The sequence below is a fragment of the Pogoniulus pusillus genome, chromosome 29 (genome assembly GCF_015220805.1).
Source record: "Pogoniulus pusillus isolate bPogPus1 chromosome 29, bPogPus1.pri, whole genome shotgun sequence".
Classification (NCBI taxonomy): domain Eukaryota; kingdom Metazoa; phylum Chordata; class Aves; order Piciformes; family Lybiidae; genus Pogoniulus; species Pogoniulus pusillus.
The window spans coordinates 17,072,334-17,093,959 of record NC_087292.1 but is presented as its reverse complement, the minus strand read 5'-3'; the positions used below and the strand labels follow the sequence as shown (position 1 = coordinate 17,093,959).

Sequence of the window (21,626 nt, the reverse complement as noted above, 5' to 3'; positions counted from 1 at the left end):
TATTGGAGGGCATGGGGAGGCAGCGGGGTGCCCAGGCCGGGGTACTGGGGCGCACTTTTGAGAGTACCGGGGTTGCTGTGCTGCTCATGTAGGAGCTCACGGAGTTACCGGGGTGCCGTGGCGGCGGTACCAGGCGTTACCGGGCGGTATCGGGGGTACCGGGGCGTGCCGCCCTGCCATTCTCTCCAGCAACCCTTCTCCGGAGGGCGCCCATTGGCGGAGTCAGATATTCCCCCCCGCCCCGCGGCCAATGGGCCGGGGCGGGCGGTGCCTCCCATTGACAGAACCGGCGCGGCGGTGTTTACCGGGGGCGGAGCGGCGGCGGATATAAGAGCGGCACCGGGGGGCGTGCGGCTCCCGGGCTGCCTGCACCGCCCCCGCGCACAACCCCCGACCCGCACCCCGCCGCAGCAACCCTGCATCCCACCCGACCGAAGCGTCCGCCGACTTAACCGGGGAAGCATCCCCGGGGCGGGGCAGGGCGGTGCGGAGCATCCTGGAGCCGGTGCAAAGCATCCCGCAGCATCCTTGGACCAGTGCAGGACATCCACGAGCCGGTACAGAACATTCCGGAGCATCCTCGGGTCGGTGCAGAGCATCCCGAGTCGGTACTGCGCATCTCGGGTCCGGTACGGAGCATTCCCGGAGCATCCCGGAGCCAGTGCAGAGCATCATCGGACTGAATCGCTGTGGAGCATCCCGGAGTCGGTAACCGCCGGCCCGGCTCAGGGCCCCTCCGGAGCACCTCAGCAGCCGCCGCCCCGGCGGAGCCGCCCCCGCCGTGCGCCCCCGGTCCCCGGCACGGCCCCCTGCGCCCCGCCCCGCCGCCGCCGCCCGCTCCGCACAATGGGGGCGGCGCGGCGCGGCGGGTAACGGCGGGCGGGGAGGCGGCGGCGGCGGGCGGGGAGGAGGAGGAGGTGGAGGAGGCGGCGGCGGCGGTGGAGGAGGAGGGGAACCGAGCCCCGGTATGGTGCAGCAGCGCGGCCCGCGGGGCCGGGGCGCTGAGGCTCGGCGGGAGCCCTGTGCCCCGTCACCCACCCGTGACACGGAACCGGCGTGGTGCAAGACGCCGAGCGGGCACATCAAGCGCCCCATGAACGCCTTCATGGTCTGGTCCCAGCACGAACGCCGCAAGATCATGGACCAGTGGCCGGACATGCACAACGCTGAGATCTCCAAGCGCCTGGGCCGGCGCTGGCAGCTCCTCCATGACTCGGAGAAGATCCCCTTTGTGAAGGAGGCTGAGCGCCTGCGCCTCAAGCACATGGCTGACTACCCCGACTACAAGTACCGGCCACGGAAAAAGGGCAAGGTGGGCACGGCCGCGGCCCGCCCGCGCCTCCCGGTGAAGATCAAGCCCTCGATGCTGGGCCGCGTCTCCACCGGCCGCAGGCAGACGGCCAAGACGCCCGCCGGCCACGATGCCCCAAAGGAACCCGCTCAGGAGGTGCCCACTGAGGACTGCCCCACGGCACCCGGCATGGCACCCACCGGGGAGTGCGGCTCCCAGGAGCCCCCCGCGCCCCCGAGCCCCGCTGCCGCCTGCCCTGAGCCGGGGAGGTCTCCGGAGAGTGGGTCCCCTTCTCCCATGTCAGCTGGGTCACCTCCCTCCTCCTTCAGCTCCTCCGACGAGGAGCTGGAGGAGGAGCTGCTGGGGGTCCTGCCGGGGCGGGTGGCCACTGGTTCCACCAGTGGTGGCCTGGACTGGTCTGTCTTCGACAAGGACCACGACCTCTTCCCACGGGGAAGCTCCTCACACTTCGAGTTCCCGGACTATTGCACACCCGAGGTGACGGAGATGATAGCAGGGGACTGGCTCATGTCCAGCATCTCGGACTTGGTCTTTACCTACTGAGTGCGGCGCTCCGCAGGTAACTCTCCTCCCTGTCCCCCGCAATCAGGTCGGATCCAAAAACCAGGATAAACAAACAAACAAACAAACAAAAAACCAAGCAAAAAGAGCCGAAACCAGCTGTTTACATGCAGGAATCAGGTATTTTGCCTTGAAGCCGCTGGAAGGCAGAGCTCCCTGCTCACCCCATCCCCACCCCCTCCCGGCACACACCCACTCCTCCTCCTCCGTCCTTCCGTCTGTCCGGCTCTTCGCCTGGCCGCCGCGGTTGTTTGTCCGTGGAATGCTGAACATCCCCTCGGGTTTGCCTTGTCAGTGCCCGCTCCTTCCCGCCATGGCTCCTCCCAGCACCATCGTGGCCCCTGCGGGCATTGGGGGCCCCCCCCCCTCTCCACGCCATCCTCATCGTGACCCCTGCGGGCAGTGGGGGCCCCACGCCATCCCTGTGGCCCCTGCGGGCATTGCTCCCCTCTCCCCCTCCCCCCGATTCCCGTGGCCCCTGCAGGCACTGGGGCCACCCACACCGGCCCAGCGTTCCCTGCAGGCACAAGGGGCATCCATGCCAGCCCCAGCTCTCGGTGCTCATCCCCACCCTCCCCGATCCTCGGGGAATGCCCAATTCCTTTGGCTTCTTGACTCCATTTCAAGCTCAGCTTCGATCTTTCTCCTCTCGCTTGCCGAAGGAGGGGAGCGAAGCCAGGCGGGCCCGGGGCCGGGGGTGGCACAGGACGCTGCCCGCTGCCCGCTGCCCGCCGGCGGCTGCGGGCAGAGCCAGGCTGCTGGCACGTGACGCGCACGTGGCGGCAGCAGGCTGTGTTGCTCCTCTCGCCAGGCGGGCGGGCACAGGGAGGCTGTGCCCAGAGCCACCCCAGACCCCTTCAGGGATGAGCCCTTCCCAGAGCCCCCAGCCCCAGATCTAGCCTAGGACCCACTGCCCGAGCAGGACCCACTTCGGGCTGGCTCATCCGGGTCGGTGGAGCTGATCCCACCGTGCCCGCTGGCGGTGGGCGATGCTGCCAGGGTGGCAGGAAAGCTGGGAAGGGAAGCTGGGAGAAGCCTGCCTTAACCACCCAAGCTGGGCTGAGAGCCGGCGGTGGGCACAGCTAGGGTGATGCTCCGGCATGGTGCTCCTCCATTCCATGCCCTGCTGCCAGCTGTGCCGAGAGCCAGGGCATCCCAAGGTGCTGTCAAGGAGCTTCCTGGCAGGGAAGGTCGTGCTGCAGCGGCTCCCCCAGCCGCCTTTTCCTTTGCTGTTCCTGATGGCTCCTTCCCGCAAGGAGCCTCCTCCGCCTGCTGCCGCCGAGCACGTGGCTGCCGCAGGCTGCGCTTGTGGGGCAGGGGCTGGGCTGTGTGGCCACCTTGGCCACCTCAGGCTGCCAGCCCTGGGGATGTTGCCATGGCCAAAGAGCTTGGCCAAGGGACCACTGTTTGATGGTCCCCCATGGTCTCTGTTCCCCAAGGGCTCTGGGGGAGCAGGAGCCCCTTCTGACCCTCCCCGGGCAGTGGGGTGCTGGGGGCTGTGGGCACCCACTCAGGGCTTTGCCTCCCCATTGCCATAGAGCTGGACAGAGCCATGGCTGGGGGAAGGGCATCACCTCCCAGCCCAGGTCCTGCCCTCCTGCTCAGGGTGGCTCAGAGCTGGGGGGGGTGGGGAACCTGCCAGGCCCTGCTGCCGGAGGTGGCTTAGGCACCTTGGTGCAGGGCGAGGTGACCCCCTGGGTTCTTTGCGGGGGTGCTGGAAGTCTTCCCCTCCCCCCAAGCGAGCTCCATCCCGGGTGGCCTGGGGGTGCCCTCCCCAGCAGCGTAGGTGTTCGGTGTGTAGCGGTAGCTGTGTGTGTGTCGGCGTCGCGTTAGCCGCGGTGTTTCGGTAGCCCCGGTGCGGTGCCAGCCTGTGGTGCCAGGTGGGTGCCACGCCTCAGACACGTGTACCCCCTCTAGAGCGTGTCCCCGTCCCCACCCCCTCCTAAGCCCTTCCCCACCGGATCCAGCCCTCCTCAAGGTGGAAAAGCCAAATAAGCGCTGGGCAAGCGGCGACGCCGGCAGCTGCTGCCAGCCCCGGGGGGTTCTGCCTTCCCACCCCCTGGGCAGCCCTGTGCCAGGGATGTTCCCTGCCTCCCCTCCCACGCGTGAGCCGAGTCTGGGGGGTCCCCTGGGGTGTCCCGGGGCTCTCCAAGGCGCACAGATCTCACCCAGCACCTCGGTGCCTTCTCGGGCAGGCAGCTGCCCCCCGCTGTGGCCAAGGGTGCTTGGGAAGGGCGTGGGGGCTGCTGCCGCCCCCCCCTGCCTCCCATTGCCAGTCAGGGGGGAGCCAAAGCCTCCCTCCAAGGACCAGCAGGGCTGGAGGCCCCCTGAGGGCCTCGCATCATCCCTGTGCTCTGCTGGGCCTGCAGCTGCAGGCTGCATCTCCTTTTCCCGGCTGGGGACACGGGTGGCCTCGGAGTGTCCCCCCCCCGCCCCAACACACACAGCCTGCCGTGTGCCACCCGTGGGCCTGGGTGCTTCCTCCAGACTTTGTCAGGCAAAACGTTTCCTCAGGAGCAGGTTCTGGGTCAGCACCAGAGCCAGAGCTGGGGTCTTCCCTCCTCCCCCTCCTCGGACCCCAGCCACAAGCACAACACCATCCGCTTTGTCCCCTTGCTCCCTGTCCCCCCCTCTCTCCCTGCCCCATCCCCCTCCCCAGGACCCCGCCGGCTGTGTCTGTCGGGGGAGAACCGTTGTGGACAGTGGTGGATTTTTCTGTGCCGTGTGGTGGTAGTGATTAGAGACACCCTCCCCTCCCCCGCCCCCCAAATACCCTCCAAGCTCCCTCCTCTCTCCCTCCCTCCTCCCCCCACCCCCCCCCCAGCGTGTGGCCCCTTCCTCCCGCTGCGCCCCTCACCTCCCCGCTGCCCGCTGCTGGCTGGCACGCGTGTGCGAGCGGGGGTGCGTGTGCCATCCCGCCATCACTAGAGACAAAGAATAATAATGAATAATAATAATGAATAATAATTAATAATAATAATAAACCAAACCTCTCTCAGGAAGAAGCTGCCCCGGCCGGCGGCGGCGGCGGCGGCCAAACGGGCCGGGGTTAGGGGCGGTCCCCGGAGCTGGTGGGACCCCGGATGGGCGCCAGCGCTCGGGGGTCACCTCTCTAAGTGTTGTGTTAGTGAAGGGTTCCTGTAGCTGTTGTGGTGGAAAAAAATAAGGGTTTAGGGTTTTTTGGCTTAGGCAAGGCTCAGCCTTCCCCTCGCCCCTGCCCCCCCGTCCCGGGGTGTTGGGGGTGGGTGGGGGGATGAGGCCGGCCCCGGTTCCCCGGAGGCTCGGTGAAGGTTTTATCCCGACTGTTCGTGACTATGGAATAAAAGTGTTGTTGGTTCTGCTGCCCGCGGCTCCTGCGGCTCCTGCGCCGCCCCGGGGGGTGGGGGCGTGGGGTCCTCAGGGGGGTGAAAGCCTTCCAGGGGAAGGTGGGGTTCATGGAGGGGAATGAGGGAGGTGTGGGGTCTGCAGGAGGATGTGGGCTTCATAAGGAGGGGAAGGACTCCCAGGGGGTGTGGGGTTCATAGGGGGATGTGAGGTTCATTAGGGGATGAAGGACTCCAGGGGGTGTGGGGTTCACAGGGGGATGTGAGGTTCATAAGGGGATGAAGGACTCCAGGGGGTGTGGGGTTCATAGGGGGGTGTGAGGTTCATTAGGGGATGAAGGACTCCAGGGGGTGTGGGGTTCATAGGGGGATGTGAGGTTCATTAGGGGATGAAGGACTCCAGGGGATGTGGGGTTCATAGGGGGATGTGAGGTTCATAAGGGGATGAAGGACTCCAGGGAGTGTGGGGTTCATAGGGGGATGTGAGGTTCATTAGGGGATGAAGGACTCCAGGGGATGTGGGGTTCATAGGGGTCCGTGAGGTTCATGGGGGGCTGTGGGGTCCTCAGGGGGCTGTGGGGTTTCCAGGGGAATGAGTGGTCTCCGTGGGGATGTGAGACACCCCCCCAAAGGAGATGTGGCATCCCCAGTGGGGACGTGGCATTCCCAGGGCAATGTGAGGTACCCAAGGGAGGGATGTGGAGTCTCCAGCAAGGAATTTGGGGTCCCCATGGGGCCGTGGGATGCCGGGGGTGTGTGGGGGGTGTGTGCGCGGTTCCCAGGGCGGGGTGTGAGTCTCCGGGAGGAGAATGTGAGGTCTCCAGCGGCCAAAATCTGTCCCCCAGCCCGAATCCACCCCACCGGCCTGTGCTGCACACACCCGGTCCCCGTGGGTGTGTTCCTGTGCCCACCCTGGTCACGCACGGCCTCACAACCCCAGCGCAGCGGGGTCCGAGGGCATTAGTCCGGCCCCACAGGAGGGCCCAGGTTGGGGGGTGGGGGACACACCACAGGGGACACGCATCGGTTGCGTCATTCCCCCCTCCCCCCCCCAGGCCCCGCCCGCGGCTGTTGCCAAGGCAACAAGGGGAGCCCCGAGCATCCCTGGGTACCGCGGCCCCTCCCGCTGCCCCGAGCAGTGCTGGGGACCGCGATGGTCCCCGGCGGGGGGGTGGGATGGAGGTGGCTTGAGGAGGTGGCCGAGCTCTCCCTCCCCGCCACGGGCTACGCCCGCTCTGGGTCAGCACTCAGCACACCCCCGGGCTCTGGGGTGCCCCAGCTGTAAGCTTGTAGCTGCGGGGACAGTGATGCCCCAAGATGGCACCAATGGGAGCCATGGCACCAGGCTCCTGCTTGGGGACAGCACCTGGAGCAGGGGAGGGTTCGTGGGTACGGCCTGGTGGGGTCCCGGGTCACCAGGAACCGCTGCTGCCCTCCTGACCTGGCCATGGATCAATCGGTGCCCAGTGCCTGGCACTGCCCACCCAGGCACATGCCAATCCCGCAGTGCCAGCGCCTCAGGGCGCAGCAGTCCTGGCCTTGCAGCGGGGACTCACTCACCTCTGCCCCAGCACTGCCCTCGCTCTGCCACCCCCCACCTCAGTCCCCGGCGGGGAGGACAGTGCCAGGGGCTGCCCACCGGCGGATGGTGCTGTGGGATCCCTCCTGGACAGAAGGACAGCAGAGGGCAGCTGCCTGTGACAGCATGGGCACAGGGAAGGATGTGCTAAGGCCTCTGTCCCCCCCCGAGGTAAGTGGGGAGCACACAGCTCTGGGAGGACACGGGATGGGGGCAGCCCGGGGGAGAAGAGCGATGGGCACCAGCGATGCACTGGGGTGGTGCTCAGGGTGGGCTCTCTGCAAACCTTAACTGGGCTGGGCCCCCCCACCCCAGAGCCCTGATCGTGGACAAGGATGGAAGGATGAACATGTCCCCAGCTGTGAGGACGGCCAAGGTGAGGGGGTGCTGGGGGACAACCTGCACGTTCCCCCCGTGAGGGCTTTGTTCAGCGCCGCAGCCAGCACCGAAAGGGTCTCGATCCCAGTCCTCCCCTCCCCTCCCCACGCACCCACCCACGGCAATGCCCCATCCCCGGGCAGGGTGTGGGGAGGGGGCACGGGGGTGACTCCCATCGCTGCGACGCGGTGGCCGCGCCCCCCGTGTGCCCTACAAGGAGCGGCCTCTCGGTCACCCCAAAGGTGGCCGCGTCCCTCTCTGCCACCGCCTCCTCCTCCACCATCGCCGGCGATTGGGTGGCTGCGAGTGGCCTGATGCGGGGCCTGATCCTGCCACACGGCAGCGGGGCCGTGCCGGGGCCGTGCCAGGGCCGGAGCTGGCTCGGGGTGTGGTCAAGCTTTAAGAACCATCAAGAACCTTTAAGCTAATTGAGACCTTTACGATCGTGCCCAGCCACGGACTCAGCCCAAGCCCACAGCACAAGGGATGGCACTGCCAGCTTTCCAGGCTTCCCTCTGCCCCCCTCCAAGACCCCTCAGCCTTTGCCTGCATGTCCCTGCCAGAGGGCTCTGAGCACTGCTGAGATCCCTTCCCGGAGAGGAAACCACAGGGAACTAAAAATAGTCCCCTCCTGACCTGCTCCGTGCGGCCACCAGCCCTGTGCCACCACCCATGCCAAGGGGCCAAGGGTGGTGAGTCACCACCACGGCTCAGCGGAGCAGCCCGGGCAAAGCAGGGACAGTTGGGCACCGTGCCCAGGCTCTCCTGCAGCCCTGGGTGCAGCAGTGGGTCAGGCTATTCCCAACCTGGCTCTGCCCCTCAGGCTGGAGAAGGCCCTGGAGAGCGGAGGGCACGCGTGGGTCCTGGCCCTCACCCAGAGCAGGCAGAACTGGGGCACCCAAGTGCCCTTTGGCTCTGCTCTGGCTTCTCCTCCCCTGGGGAGGTTGTCTGCAGGGCTGGTGCCAGCTCTGGGTCAGAGGGTGCCATGGGAGCTGTGGCACTGCCAGCCCCAGGCCCCGTGCCCTGCTGGCAGCGAGGCAGGGCAGAGTTGAGTGTTTATTGAACAGGTGGAGGGTTTGTACAAATCTGCATTTACAGGGGGGGTCTGTACAGAGGAACTGAAGCACCCAAACCAACGCCACCATCTCCTCCCAAGGTCCTTCCTCCCCTGGGGACAACGCAGGAGCTAAAGTGCATCATGGCCAGAGAGTGGGGGGCTGCAGGAGCTGCCCTGGGTGGGGGGGCTCCAGTCATCCCCTCTTTTAGGGCAGCTTACAGAGAGGACCCTCAGCAGCACCCCCAGGTTGCCACTCCTGCACCACCAGTTTCTAAAGTGCTAAATCATCCAGCCCCTCTGCCCTGAGAGGTGCCAAGGGCAGAAACAGGCTTTGCCTTCAACCACGCTAGGAGAGGGGCCCCAGGGGGCAGCTCCTGGGCCTCAGCAGTGGCACGGACAACGCTGGAAGCAGTGAGAGGCAGAGGGAACTGATCGCACCGTCCTGCTCCTGCAGGAGTGGATTTCACACCCCCCAGAGGCAAAGGAAACTCCCCTGCTTTAGGGAAATGCGAGCGAGGTGTGGCAAAAGCCCGCAGGTCCTCCAGCCAGCAGGAGGGTGACAAAGGCACAGCCCCTGTGACAGCAACCACCCACAGGAGCTACCCAGAGGTGGTCACGAACCAGGAGGGAAGCGGGCTGGGCCAGGAGGGGGCTGAGCTGTTGCAGGGCACACGTTTTCTCTCTCCCCCTCTCCCTGACTCTTCAAGCAACACCATCTCCTGGGCACGGCCCCCCAGGCGTGGCACAGGTGGCTTTGGGCACACAGAGCGATGGCAGGAAGCAAGGAGGGGGCTGAAGGGGGCAGGTAAGGGCACTTGTGGGAGGCTTAGCAGCTGAGGGGAGAGGTAGAGGCATCGAGCGGCTGTTGGCTTTGTCTCAGCAGGACGCTGAGCTGGCCAGAAGAGTTCTGTTTAGTGTGGAGTGCAGGGAGGTTAAATGGGTGAGGAGTGGGACAAGGGGTGGCAGAGGTCAGGGGTGGCCTTTCTGGGGAGCTCCCTCACTTGTGTTGCTCTGAGGGGTGACACTGAGCAGCTCATGGGGGAGATGCAGGACAGATGTCCTACCCACAGTGACACAGTGTCCTGTGCAGAGATGGAGAAAGCCTTTCCCTGCCCTTAGAGCCTTCCAGAGCTGTCAAACCAGTCTGCAACTGGTGCTGCTGCTGCTGCTCCTGGTGACACCATCTGGCACATGACAGCACTTACCTTGGGCAGGGCGAGGTCTCACCTCGGTGATCCAAGGGACAACCACCAGAGGAGGAGTCTCAGTGCCCCAGAGCTGAGCTCCCTCTGCCCTGCTCCTGCCCCTCTCTCGAGCCATGAACAGACCAGGCTGGGAAGATGAGGAAGCAGAAGGAGCTGGAGAGAAGCCCATAGCAGGGCTTTGTGGAAGGGCTGGCTCTACCCAGAGGTTACCAGCAAGAAAGGGAAGAGGCAGGCCACTGGGTGAAGCTGGATGCAGAGCCAGAGGGCTGCCCTGTGCTGCAGGAGTGCAATAACCTCCCCAACGTGCAGCTCAGCCAAACCCTGCCCTGGTGCCCTCCCCTAGGCGAGGACCTGCCCTCGCTCCCGCCGATGCTCCCCAGGGGACACCGTGGGATGGCTCTGGCACAGCCCACACGTGGCTCTCTGCTCCTGCAGTCACTTGTGCACGGCCTGCAGCGCGCAGCTGGGTCCCTCTGGCTCCTCAGGGGACAGTGGCAGTGTCTGCTCACCCCTGAAGGAGAGGTGGTGTGAGAAGGTTCCTGCTGGGCTGCTTCCTGGCAGGCTCCATCGCAAAGGCCAAGAGTGAAAAGCCATCTTCAGCCAGGTGGCTTCTGGCCACGTCCCCTCTAGCAGCCCTTGCCAGCAGGCAGGAGGAGCTGAGAGGGAGGGTCTCTTGCTCTGGCTTCAAGGGAAGATCTGCAGCTCGAACTTGGGTGCCTACTCCAGCACGCTCTTCACGGCCAGGGCAGCTGCCCCCAGTGCCACTGTCAGCCCTATCAGTACCAGCCTGACATAGTGGTTGGTCCTTGGCTTTGTCAAGGTGGGTTTTGTCCTCTCCTCCCCCCGGGGCCGCTCCCTGAAGCGTTGTCTCAACACAGTGTCTGGTCTCTGCTGCACTGATGCCAGCTCAAAGTCCTTACAGGTGGAAGCTGCGGTTCTGTGGGAGAAGAAGTGGGTTAAGGAAGGTCCCCCCCAGCTACAGGACCAGCCAGGGAGGAGAAGTCATAGAATGAGTTAGGTTGGAAGGCACCTTGGAGGTTACCCAGTTCCAACCCCTCCCTGCCATGGGCAGGGTCACCTTCCACCAGCCCAGCTGCTGAAAGCTTCTCCCAACCTGGCCTTGGACACGGTGAGGAAAAACCCACTAAGAGGATGTGGGACATCAGAGAACCATTAAGGTTAGAAAAGCCCTCTAAGACCACCCAGTCCAACCCTCAAGCCAACACCACCATGGCCACCAAACCACAGCCCCAGGTGCCATGGCCACAGGCTTCTTGAAGACCTCCAGGGATGGGGACTCCACCACCTCCCTGAGTGCCAGTGCCGGAGGACACAAACCAGCCTGCACTCACCGTTCTGCCTGCTGCTGGGCTGCCTCCCTGGCCAGCTCAGATGGTGGCAGCTGGACAAAAAGGTCCCCGGCTCTGCTGATCAGAGTCTCATAAGGAAGGTCCTGTGGGATCTGGGACAGGAGGTGGTGGACAGAGGCCAGGTCACATTCGCAGTCCAGCACTTCCTGCTGCCGGTACAGCACAATCTGCAGAGAGGAGGTAGAGCACTGAGCAGTGCTGGGGAAGCAGAGATGGCTCTCAGCACTCACTCCAGAGTTGGAAGAGACCCACATTTCACTGCCAGCTCAAAGACCTGCCCACCTCAAGGAGACACACCACAGGGAAGCATTCACTGGGGAGAAGAAACACCAACCCCTTCTTCTCAAGGCTCTGAGGCCATGGAAAGCTTCTTCCCGGGGAGAAGAAACACCAAACTCCTCTTCCTGAGGCTCTGAGTCTATGGAAAGCTTCTTCCTGGGGAGAAGAAACACCAGCCCCTTCTTTCTGAGGCTCTGAGGCCATGGAAAGCCTCTTCCTAGGGTCTTAGGTCCATCCTCTAAGCTTAGCCTACTCTGACAAGACAGAGATGTGGGCAGAACCTCAGCAGGGCTTAACTCTGTGGCTTGCCCAGCAGCAGAGATGTGTTTGGATCTCCCACGGGAGGAAGGACTGATGGACACTCAGCACAGGGCTGTCCTCAGCACCCCATAAAGTGCCCAGCAGTGGAGCCAGAAAAAGCAAACATCAGGTCTTACTACCTCATGGAGGTCACCTCCAGGCTGCCCTGAGCTCTCCTGCATCCATCACCAAAGGCACCACTGTCCCTGGGGTCCCCTTGGCAGCGTGGGGGTGCAGCCAGACACAAGCAGCAGCAGCAGGACCAGGTTTGGCAGCTCCAAACCACCAGTAGCTCCCAGTGAATGCCCCACCAGTCTGAGCAGTACCTACCACAGCAGCAAAGTAAAGGGGCATCAGTGGGTGGCAGGCCAGGAAGAAGTCGTACAATCGCACCACGTGCCTCAAGTCAGACAGGACGTGCCCAAACCAGGTGATGAGCCAGCTGAGGGCAAAGATGGTGCCCACCTCTGCACTGCAGAGAGAAAGGGCTGTTAGAGCAGCTGCTGCCAGCAGCCTGGCACCACTGCTGACATGCTCCTGGGTTGCTGGAAAGGGAGGCAGACCTGGTTGAGCACCTAGAGCTCAGTCTACGCTCATAGCACAGCTCCTGCCACTGCTGGGCTCAAACCCAAACCCTATGTCCAGATGCTTCTCCAGTCTGGAGCAGAGGAGGCTCTCAGGTGACCTTGTGGCCTTCCAGGATCTGAAGTGGGCTACAAGAAAGTTGGGGAGGGACTTTTGAGGCTGTCAGGGAGTGGCAGGTCTGGGGGGAATGGAGCAAAGCTGGAGGTGGGGAGAGTGAGGCTGGAGGTGAGGAGGAAGTTGCTGAGCAGGAGAGTGGTGAGAGGCTGGAATGGGTTGCCCAGGGAGGTGGTTGAGGCCCCATGGCTAGAGGTGTTTGAGGCCAGGCTGGCTGAGGCTGTGGGCAGCCTGATCTAGTGTGAGGTGTCCCTGGGCATGGCAGGAAGGTTGGAACTGGCTGCTCCTTGCAGTCCCTTCCAACCCTGACTGATTCTATGCTTTGCTTTCAGGAGGAGCGGCCCCTGGGACACACTGCCCTGAGGACACCTCAGCCCTGCAGCAAAGCCAAACCTTCTGATTCTTTTCCATCCTGAAGGCTTACTCATTTCTGGGAGTTCCTAAGCAAGCTTGGTGCCCAAAGACATCCTGGCCAGGAAACGTGACAGGGACACCAGAAAAGGACTCTGGGCTCAACCTGCTTCTGCTTTGACCTGCCCAGACTATACTTCATAGAACCAGGGATTGGGTTGGAAGGGACCTTCAAGATCATCCAGTTCCAACTCCCTGCCATGGGTAGGGACACCTCACACTAGATCAGGCTGGCCAGAGCCAGCCAACACCTCCCACCAGTCCAGGTTGCTCAATGCCTCATCCAGCCTGGTCGCAAACACTTCTAGGGAGGGGACATCCACAGCCTCCCTAAGCTGCTGCAAAAAAGATGGAGACAGAGAAGGGAGAGCCAGGAGGATCTGAGGGAGCCTCTGCCTACCTCTGCATGAAGTCGTGCACCTCAGGGTTCACCTGGTCTATGATGGGCATTAGGTAATTCAAGATGTTCTTAGTGTTCTCCATCGTTGGCTCCATAAAATCCCTGAGGGAAGATTAAGAGAAGCTCCATCAGGCAACTGTTATCAGTGAGGTCTCCTCCAGAGAAGCCAGGAGGTAAATGAACATCCCTGCAACGAGCAGCTTTGTCATTCCAGCCCCTGGGAATTTTGGGCCAGCCTCTCTGAGACAGGTAGGGCTGGAAACCTGGCCCTAGACAACCCTGCTGGCCCCAGACAACCCTGCTGGCCCCAGATGACTTCCCCCAGTGCACACATGGATCATGAAGCCTCTCCTCAAACTAACTCTCAGTCTGGGAGAAGAGGGAGAACCTCTCCAAAGCAGTGCCCAGCTGGAAGCTTCTCCACAAGCAGCATGTGGGGCTCAGGGTGGTGCTGCCACCAACCACTCTGCCCAGGGCTGTGCCAGGCAAGCAGGAGGCAGAGTGCTGAGCCAGCACCCAGGAGCAGAGATGGAGAAGAACCATGAGTAATGCATGGGGCTGGGCTCCCTCAGCTTCAGAAGAACTGAGAGCCCTCAATTACCCCTTCCCTGGAGCTCAACTCCCTGCAAAGCCACAGGTGGTAGTGTTGTGGTCACACTGCTCCAACAGCAGCCCTTTGGGTACGGCCACGATGGGTCCTGACCCAAGGTTCTGCCTTCCAGGCTGACCTCACTGTGCCCACAGCTCCAGGACATGCAGGTGGCTCCTCCTCTCCTCCAGCTGAGGCCACCAAGTACCTGAGATGATGCACGGAGAGCTTTTCCACCAGAGCAGGGGCCAGCCTGTCCCCCACCACCAGCAGGAAGGTGACCACGATGTCGTGGTAGCCCTGGTAGTAGTGCAGCTGGGGGTTGCGCTTCAGGACGTGGAGGATGATATCGATGAGCTCCTCCTGCAGCCCTTCCCTCTGCTTATCTGGCATACCTGTGGGGACAGCAGGTCGTGGTGAGCTGGGACATGTGCACTGCTGAGGATGCACCTTCATTCCTGGGGTCAGTTTTGGGGCCCTCACCGTAAGAAAGACATTGAGGGATTGGAACAAGTCCAGAGAAGGGCAACAAAGCTGGAGAAGGGTCTGGAGAACAGACTGGGGGAGGAGCAGCTGGGGAGGAGCAGCTGAGGGACATGGGATTGTTTAGTGTGGAGAAGAGGAGGCTGAGGGGAGAGCTTCTGGCTCTCTACAACTGTGGAGTGGGAGTTGGGGCTCTTCTCCCAAGAAACAAGCAACAGGACAAGAGGACATGGCCTCAAGCTGCACTAGGAGAGGTTTAGGTTGGATAAGAGGAACAATTTCTCCACCTTGAGGGTTGTCAAGGCCTGGGTGAGGCTGTCCAGGGCAGTGGTGCAGTCCCCACCCTTGGAGGGGTTTCAAACCCCTGGAGCTGTGGTGCTGAGGGCCATGGCTTGGCAGTGCCCTGGCAGTGCTGGGGTAAGGCTTGGGCTCCACGACCTTCAAAGTCACTTCTAGCCTAAACCATTCTGTGATTCTAAGAGGCTGCTGTAAGCTCCTGAGGAAGAGCATTTGCAGCTCCAGGCTCTCGGAGCATGCCCTGAGCAGGGTGGGAGGCAGGAGCAGCCCCGCGGCAGGGCCCTGCCCTCTCACCTGGCGGGAAGCGGCGCAGGGATCGGCGCACGTCCAGCAGCACCTGCTGGTAATCCTTATTGTCCTCCCGCAGCTCCTTCCCTGCCGACGAGAGGAGGAATGGAGGTTACCTCCGAGCCGTGCAAAGCAGGAGGGGTGGGCAAGGGAGCCAGCAGAGAGCCTGCTGGGGGGGAGGGGAACGAAGCTGCATGCACAGACACATCACCCCCTGCCGGTTGGACGTCCTCCCCAGCCCTGTGCCCTGCACCTCGGTGGCAGGAGCTGAGAAGTTATTTCTTTAAAGAGCTGAAGTTAAAATGCTTAACCTGCCAGCAGGCTCCCAGCAGCCTGGCAACAGCTCTGCTCCTCCACTCCAGCTTGTGCCAGGACAAGAGGAAACGACCTCGGGTTGCACCAGGGCAGGTTTAGGTTGGACGTGAGCAGCCATTTCTTACTCAGCAGGGTGTGACAGGCAGTGGAGACCACAAAGCAGAGTTTATGGAGCAGGAATCACTCAGAACCAGCCCCTATTCCCCACGGGCACGAAGAATTTGCTGGCACAGGTAGCTCTGTGTGAGCAGAGTGGAGTCAGATGCTGTCTTCCAGCAGCTCTGATCTCCTCACACTATCCAGCTCCCCAGTGTAAGTGGGACAGGGATCTGCTGGAGAAGGTCCAGCAGAGGGCTGTGAGGATGATGAGGGGACTGGAGCACTGCCTGAGGAGGAGAGGCTGAGGGCCCTGGGGCTGCTTAGTCTGGAGAAGAGAAGACTGAGAGGGGATTGAATCAATGTTTATCAGTATCTGAGGGCTGGGGGTCAGGAGGGGGGGACAGGCTCTGCTCACTGCTGCCTGGGACAGCACAGGCAGCAATGGATGGAAGCTGCAGCACAGGAGGTTCCAGCTCAGCACAAGGGGAACTTCTTTCCTAGAAGGGTCCCAGAGCCCTGGCACAGGCTGCCCAGAGAGGTTGTGCAGTCTCCTTCTCTGGAGCCTTTCCAGCCCTGTCTGGATGTGTTCCTGTGTGCCCTGAGCTAGATTGTGTGGTCCTGCTCTGGCAGGGGGGGTTGGACTCAATGAGCTCTTTGGGTCTCTTCCAACCCCTTGAGTTGCTGTGATGCCCTCAGAGCAGCCTGCTGGCGGTGCTGGCAGGGCTGCTGCCTACCTGGCAGCGGGGGCAGGTCGTCGGTGTTGACGCTGAGCAGCTGGGGCCACACCTGGCGGCGGATCTCGTCGGTCAGCAGCCCGCCCTCGCTGATGGCCATGCGGCGCAGCGCCGCCACGTCGATGGGCTCACTGCTCAGCGCCTTCTGGATCTCCGCCACTTTCCTTTTCTCCTTAGCGTCAAAGTCTGGAAGAGTCACACAAAGGACACCAGCTGAGGGCACTAGGGCCACAACCAACCCCTGCGGCGCTACAGGCTGGGGGCAGAGCGGCTGGAAGAGACCCAACCCTTCCCCTCCCCCCGTGGCTGCAGCCTCCCTTCAAGGAGCTGTAGAGAGCAAGGAGGTTTGCCCTGAGCCTCCTCTTCTCCAGGCTGCACAGCCCCAGCTCCCTCACCTGCTCCTCCTCAGCCCTAGTGGTGTGCTTATAAAGATGTGCAGGGGAGTGCCAGGAGGCTGGTGCCAGGCTCTGCTGGGTGATGACCAGTGCCAGGCCAAGGGGCAGTGGTGGAAGCTGAGGCATGGGAAGTTCCACATGAACATGAATGGAACATCTCTCTTACAAGGAGAGGGAGCTGGAGCTCCTTAGCTTGGAAAAGAGGAGACTGAGAGGTGGCCTCAGCAATGCTCATCAATATGTGCAAGTGAGTGCCAGGAGGCTGGAGCCAGGCTCTGCTGGGTGATGCCCAGTGCCAGGCCAAGGGGCAGTGGTGGAAGCTGAGGCAGAGGAAGTTTCATTTAAACATGAGGAGGATTTTCCCCTGTGAGGGTGGCAGAGCCTGGCACAGGCTGCTCAGGGGGGCTGTGGAGTCTCCCTCTCTGGAGATATTCAAACCCTACCTGGATGTGCTCCTGCGTGATCTGCTCTAGGAGCTGCTGCTCTGGCAGGGGTTGGAGTGGATGAGCTTTGGAGGTCCCTTCCAGCCCCTGACACTGGGATTTTACGATCAGTGTTGGGCCCAGTCCTGTTTAATATCTTCACTGATGATCTGGAAGAGGGATTTGAGTCCAGCATCAGTATGTTTGCAGATGACACCAAGCTGGGAGCTTTTGTGGAGCTGTTAGAGGGCAGGAGGACACTGCAGAGGTACCTACACAGGCTGCAGAGGTGGGGACAGGCCAATGCCAGGAGGTTTAACAAGTCCAAGCGCCACAACAACCTCAAGCAGTGCTACAGGCTGGGGACAGAGTGGCTGAGAGCAGCCAGGCAGAGAGGGCCCTGGGGGTGCTGGGAGAGAGGAGCTTAAGATGAAGCAGCAGTGTGCCCAGGTGGGCAGCAGAGCCAATGGCATCCTGGGCTGGCTCAGGAGCAGTGTGGGCAGCAGGACAAGGGAGGTTCTTCTGCCCTGTGCTCAGCACTGCTCAGGCCACACCTGGAGTGCTGTGTCCAGTTCTGGGCCATTCAGGAGAGATGCTGAGGTGCTGGAAGGTGCCCAGAGCAGGGCAGCAAGGCTGGGGAGGGGCCTGGAGCACAGCCCTGTGAGGAGAGGCTGAGGGAGCTGGGGGGGTGCAGCCTGCAGCAGAGGAGGCTCAGGGCAGAGCTCATTGCTGCCTGCAGCTGCCTGCAGGGAGGCTGTAGCCAGGTGGGGTTGGGCTCTGCTGACAGGCAAGCAGCAACAGAACTAAGGGACACAGCCTCAAGCTGTGCCAGGGCAGGTCTAGGCTGGATGTGAGGAGGAAGTTCCTGGCAGAGAGAGTGACTGGCATTGGAATGGGCTGCCCAGGGAGGTGGTGGAGTGGCCGTGCCTGGAGGTGTTGAAGAGGAGGCTGCCTGAGGCACTTAGTGCCAGGGGTTAGTTAATTAGAAGGTGCTAGGTTGGACTGGATGACCTTAGAGGTCTTTTCCAACCTGGTTAACTCTGTGATTCTGTGGTGGGCAATCTGCCACAGGCAGGGCAGCAGCTGACAGCAGGGTGGGCAAAATGCCCTCTTACGGCTCCATCAGGCGCACGAGGGAGGGGAGGGGACAGGGCATGGCTGGCACAGGGTAGGGACCACCCCAGCTGACCACCCCCATCTGCACAGAGATAGTGTGGGGGACACCTCACAGATTACATGGGGTTGGAAGGGCCTCTCAAAGGGCATCTTGTCCAACCCTCTGCAGGCAGCAGGGACACCTCCAGCTGCAGCAAACTGCTCAGGGCCACAGCAAGGCTGAGCTTGCATGGCTGCAGGGATGGGGCCTCAAACACACCCCTGGGCAGCCTGTGCCAGTCTCTCACTACTCTCACTGTGCAGAGCTTCCTCCTGATGTCAAACCTAAACCTCTCCTTCTCCAGTTTCAAACCATTGCCACTCATCCTATCCCCACAGCCCCTCCACAGCCTTCCTGTAGGTCTCCTTCAGATACCAAAATGTGGCTTTAAGGTCTCCCTGAGCTTTCTCTTCTCCAGCTCACTCAGCCTGCCTCCAAAGAGGAGAGTCTCCATCCCCCTGATCCCCTTCATGGCCCCCTTTGGACCCACTCCAGCAGGTCCATGTCTCTCTTGTGTTGGGGCTGCCACAGCTGGACACAGTGCTCCAAGTGAGGACTTCATGGCTCCAAGGCTTCACTCATCCTTCCACATCTCCATGACTCCACTGGTCCCACCAAGGGAGGAAACTGCTCCTGCTCTGGAGCCGTCACAGCTGCCCGAGTGGATCCCACCCCCTCAGATCCCACATTCCCCAACAGAGGATGGCTGTGTTTGGGACTGTGGCAGCCTCACAAGGCCACCCTGCAACTGTTTGCTCTCTGACGCAGCTGCCAGCTCAGGTGTCAAGTGTTTCCTCAGAGCAGGACTTTGTGTTCCCACCAACTCCCAGCCAGAGAGTGGCTCCTGGAGGCAGCCACCCCAGGGAGGGGCATTTAGGGGACGGTGTGAATTGGAAGGGACCTTAATGATCATTTGGTTCCAAACCCCTGCCACAATCAGGGACACTTTCCACTATGCCAGGCTGAGAAGTTTGTGCATTTCCACTGACAGAAGTCACAAGGGAGGACGGAATTTTGCTGCATGGATCAGAAGCAGATCAACTTCTGTGCCTACAACCCCACACCTGGCAGCTCTCAGCACCCCGGGGTGAGGCAGGATTCAACACACAGAACTGCTCTATGGAGCACGAGTGGCTGGGGGCAGGCAGGGAAGGGAACAACTCCACCAGCACGGGGAGCAATCTGGTTTCAGAAGGGTTAAATGAACTTCAGGACAGAGATAGTTTCCCGGGACACCATTTCCCACTGGACTATGGAATTTGTCTGTGCTGCTGGAAGGAGAGAAGCCAGAGGGCTGACATGCCACACCACCGAGGAGCCTTTGCCCAGCGCTCATGGAGCCCTTATCCAGGCTTTTCCAACAGCTCCAACTCCTGCTGCTGGGACTCAATTCGCTCGGCGACGTGGCCGAATGGGATCTGGGGTGGGAGGAGGGGAAAGATCTGGATGAAGACTCAGCTGCTTCTCCCCACGCCCTGCCGGCACAGCCTTCTTCTGCCGGGGAGCTGCCTGGCGAGTGCCTGGCCGGCAGTGCCACTTTCCGAGGTGTCTGCGTGGCAGGCAGCAGGACACCGGGGCGGGCCAAGGGGTGGCTGCTGCCCCTTCTCTAACAGCACCTGTGGGCTGCAAACCAGCTGCGACAGCCCACGGCAGAGTTTCAGCGCCAAACAGCCAAGTCCCTGTCGCTAACACTGAAACTTCTTCCCCTCCCTCGCTCAGCGACCTTCTGCCTCTTTCCCCACGCCCTCTGCAAGCCAAGTTGTGAGCAGAGGAACAGAGACAGCAGCTCGGCTCCGCCGCCTGCTCCCCGTCCGTCCCCTGCTGCACGGAGACACCAAAAGGGAAGGAGGAGACAAAGCCGAGGGAGAGGGAAATAAAACCGCACAGAGAGAACTTCAGGAGCAGCACGAAGTAAGGACCCGAGGAACTTAAGGCGCAGGCTGAAGGAAGGGCACAGCTTAAGGGTCAGATAAAGGAAGCAGCACTCACTGTGGGCTCCTCCTTTAAGATCCACCGGCAAACGCCCCAGGGTTAAACGCACAGGGGAGAGATGCCATAACACTGGGAGCTTCGAAGACCCTTTTCTCGCACCCCCACAGCCTGAGCTCGCCGAATTAGTCACACTCGGAAGCAGAGGCACGAAGGCGAGTTCCGAGCTCTGGGCTCATCGCTCCCTAACTCCGACGCTGCCCTCACGGAAGCTCCACCCGACCGGCCCCGGTGGATCTTTACTTCCGCGGTTAAAGCCAGCGCCTGGCCCCGTTCTCACGGCAACCCCCCCCCCACCCCCCGAGCACAGCCGCCAGCGGAGCGCAGAGAAGGCGGAGTGGGCCGGGGAGGGTTAACGGCTGGGCTCGGTGGGTCTATTCCAACCAAAACGATTCTGGAACTCCATGACCGCCGGGACCGGAGTTGGGTTCCGCAGAGCGAAGCAGCCCCGCGCTCCAACCGGGCACCGACGCTTACACAACGATTGTCGAAGCCGAGACAGCCCCCGCGCTGCTGCTGAATCCCGTCCTCCATCCCCGCTGCTGCCGCGACGTGCGGCAGAGGAAAACGAAGCCCGGAGAGCAGAGCAGCCTCAGCCTCTCGTCAGGCAGCTGCCAAACCGCAGCGCAGGCTGCTCCCTGGCTGCCCGAGCGAGTGACTCCGCTCCCGCCCCGAGCAACGCTTCCACAGCGAAAGGCTCCGGGCAGCCCCCGGGCCCGGTCCCGCGGGTGCACCTCCGAGCACAGCCCCGCGCTCCGCCCTGCCGCTAGAGGGCGCCGCCACAACCGCAGGGGTCGCTCCGGGCCCCGCACTCCAAACCGACCAGCGGCCCCCCCGCTCTCCAGGCCCGACGCGGCCCAGCCCTTACCGTGACCGCCGACACCGCTGCGCGGCGGGCTCCATCGGGCCATAGTCCCCAAACGCTTCGGCGCATACCGGACCGGTGAAGCGGACCGGATGGGACCGGGGCTCTGCACCTCCCCTCCCCGCCCGGCCCCCAGCCCTCTCCCTTCCCTCCCTTTCCCCTCCCATGAGCCGCCGGCGCGCGCGCCACGTCACAGCGCCGCCAGGCGCGGGCGCAGCGCGCGGGGCGGGGCCGCGCAGGCGCAGAGGGCAGCGCACGGCACGTGGGGGCCGCGTCCCGGCCGGGCGGTTACCGGCGCCGGGCAGCGACCGGAGCGGCTCCGCCCCGGCTCTCTCAGCGGGAGTAGTGCATCTACCGCTGCCACCCCATGAGGCAGCCTCGGCCCCTCTCTCTCCCGTTAGGGCTCAGCAGCGAGCCGCGGGGTGCACGCAGACCTAAGGGCAGCGCCGGCTGCCAACACCCATCCGCTGGGGCCGCCCGGAACAGCGCAGTGAGAGGACTGTCAACATGGCCCAGCTTTCTCACCACCTGCGCTGTTCCCAGCGGAACAGGGCCTGAAGGTGGTGGTTGACAGCGTGTGCCTAGGTGGCCAAGGCCAGCACCAGCCTGGCTTGGATCAGCTGTAGTGCGATAGGGCAGGAGCTTTCCCCCTGGACTGGGTTCTGGTGAGGCTACATCTTCAGTCATGGGTTCAGTTTTGGGGCCCCCACTCCAAGAGGCTGGAGCAGGTCCAGAGAAGGGCAACCAAGCTGGGGAAGGGTCTGGAGAAAAGGGCCGGGGAGGAGCAGCTGAAGGAGCTGGAGGAGGCTGAGAGCGACATCATTGCTCTCTACAACACCCTGAAGGGAGCTGGAGCCAGGTGGGGGTTGGGCTTTTCCGCAAGGAATAAGCAACAGAAGAGGGGAAAGGGCCTCAAGTCGCACCAGGACAGGTTCAGGTTGGACACGAGGAACAATTTCTTTCCCCAAACATCTGTCAACATCTGTTTTGACTTTATGGCAACATTCTTGACCCCCGAGATCCCACAACGAGGTACACGTGAAGGGCACACAACTTCCCCTCCTGTATCCTTACCACCACCCCCACCCACCCAGCCCCCGGGGGAAGAAGCCTCTACAGA

At 62.6% G+C, this 21,626-nt stretch overlaps 2 protein-coding genes across 3 annotated transcripts; one reads left to right on the top strand and one right to left on the bottom strand.

Annotated features, from left to right (window-relative positions):
• The first annotated feature begins 951 nt into the window (after positions 1 to 951).
• Positions 952 to 5,216, top strand: SOX12 (SRY-box transcription factor 12). The gene has a single exon (XM_064167726.1). The coding sequence runs from the start codon at positions 968 to 970 to the stop codon at positions 1,853 to 1,855; it is 888 nt and encodes a 295-aa protein (XP_064023796.1). The 5' UTR covers positions 952 to 967; the 3' UTR covers positions 1,856 to 5,216.
• Positions 5,217 to 8,196: 2,980 nt separating this feature from the next.
• Positions 8,197 to 20,640, bottom strand: TBC1D20 (TBC1 domain family member 20). Of its 2 annotated transcripts, XM_064167717.1 has the most exons (9): positions 20,510 to 20,640; positions 16,518 to 16,666; positions 15,680 to 15,865; positions 14,538 to 14,618; positions 13,672 to 13,858; positions 12,875 to 12,976; positions 11,695 to 11,836; positions 10,768 to 10,952; positions 8,197 to 10,352 (listed from the first exon to the last, which is right to left on the bottom strand). In XM_064167717.1, the coding sequence occupies exons 1-9, from the start codon at positions 20,542 to 20,544 to the stop codon at positions 10,133 to 10,135; spliced, it is 1,287 nt and encodes a 428-aa protein (XP_064023787.1). In that variant the 5' UTR covers positions 20,545 to 20,640; the 3' UTR covers positions 8,197 to 10,132. The 2 variants fall into 2 exon arrangements, with proteins under 2 accessions (XP_064023787.1, XP_064023788.1); XM_064167718.1 differs by lacking the exon at positions 16,518 to 16,666.
• Positions 20,641 to 21,626: the final 986 nt, after the last annotated feature.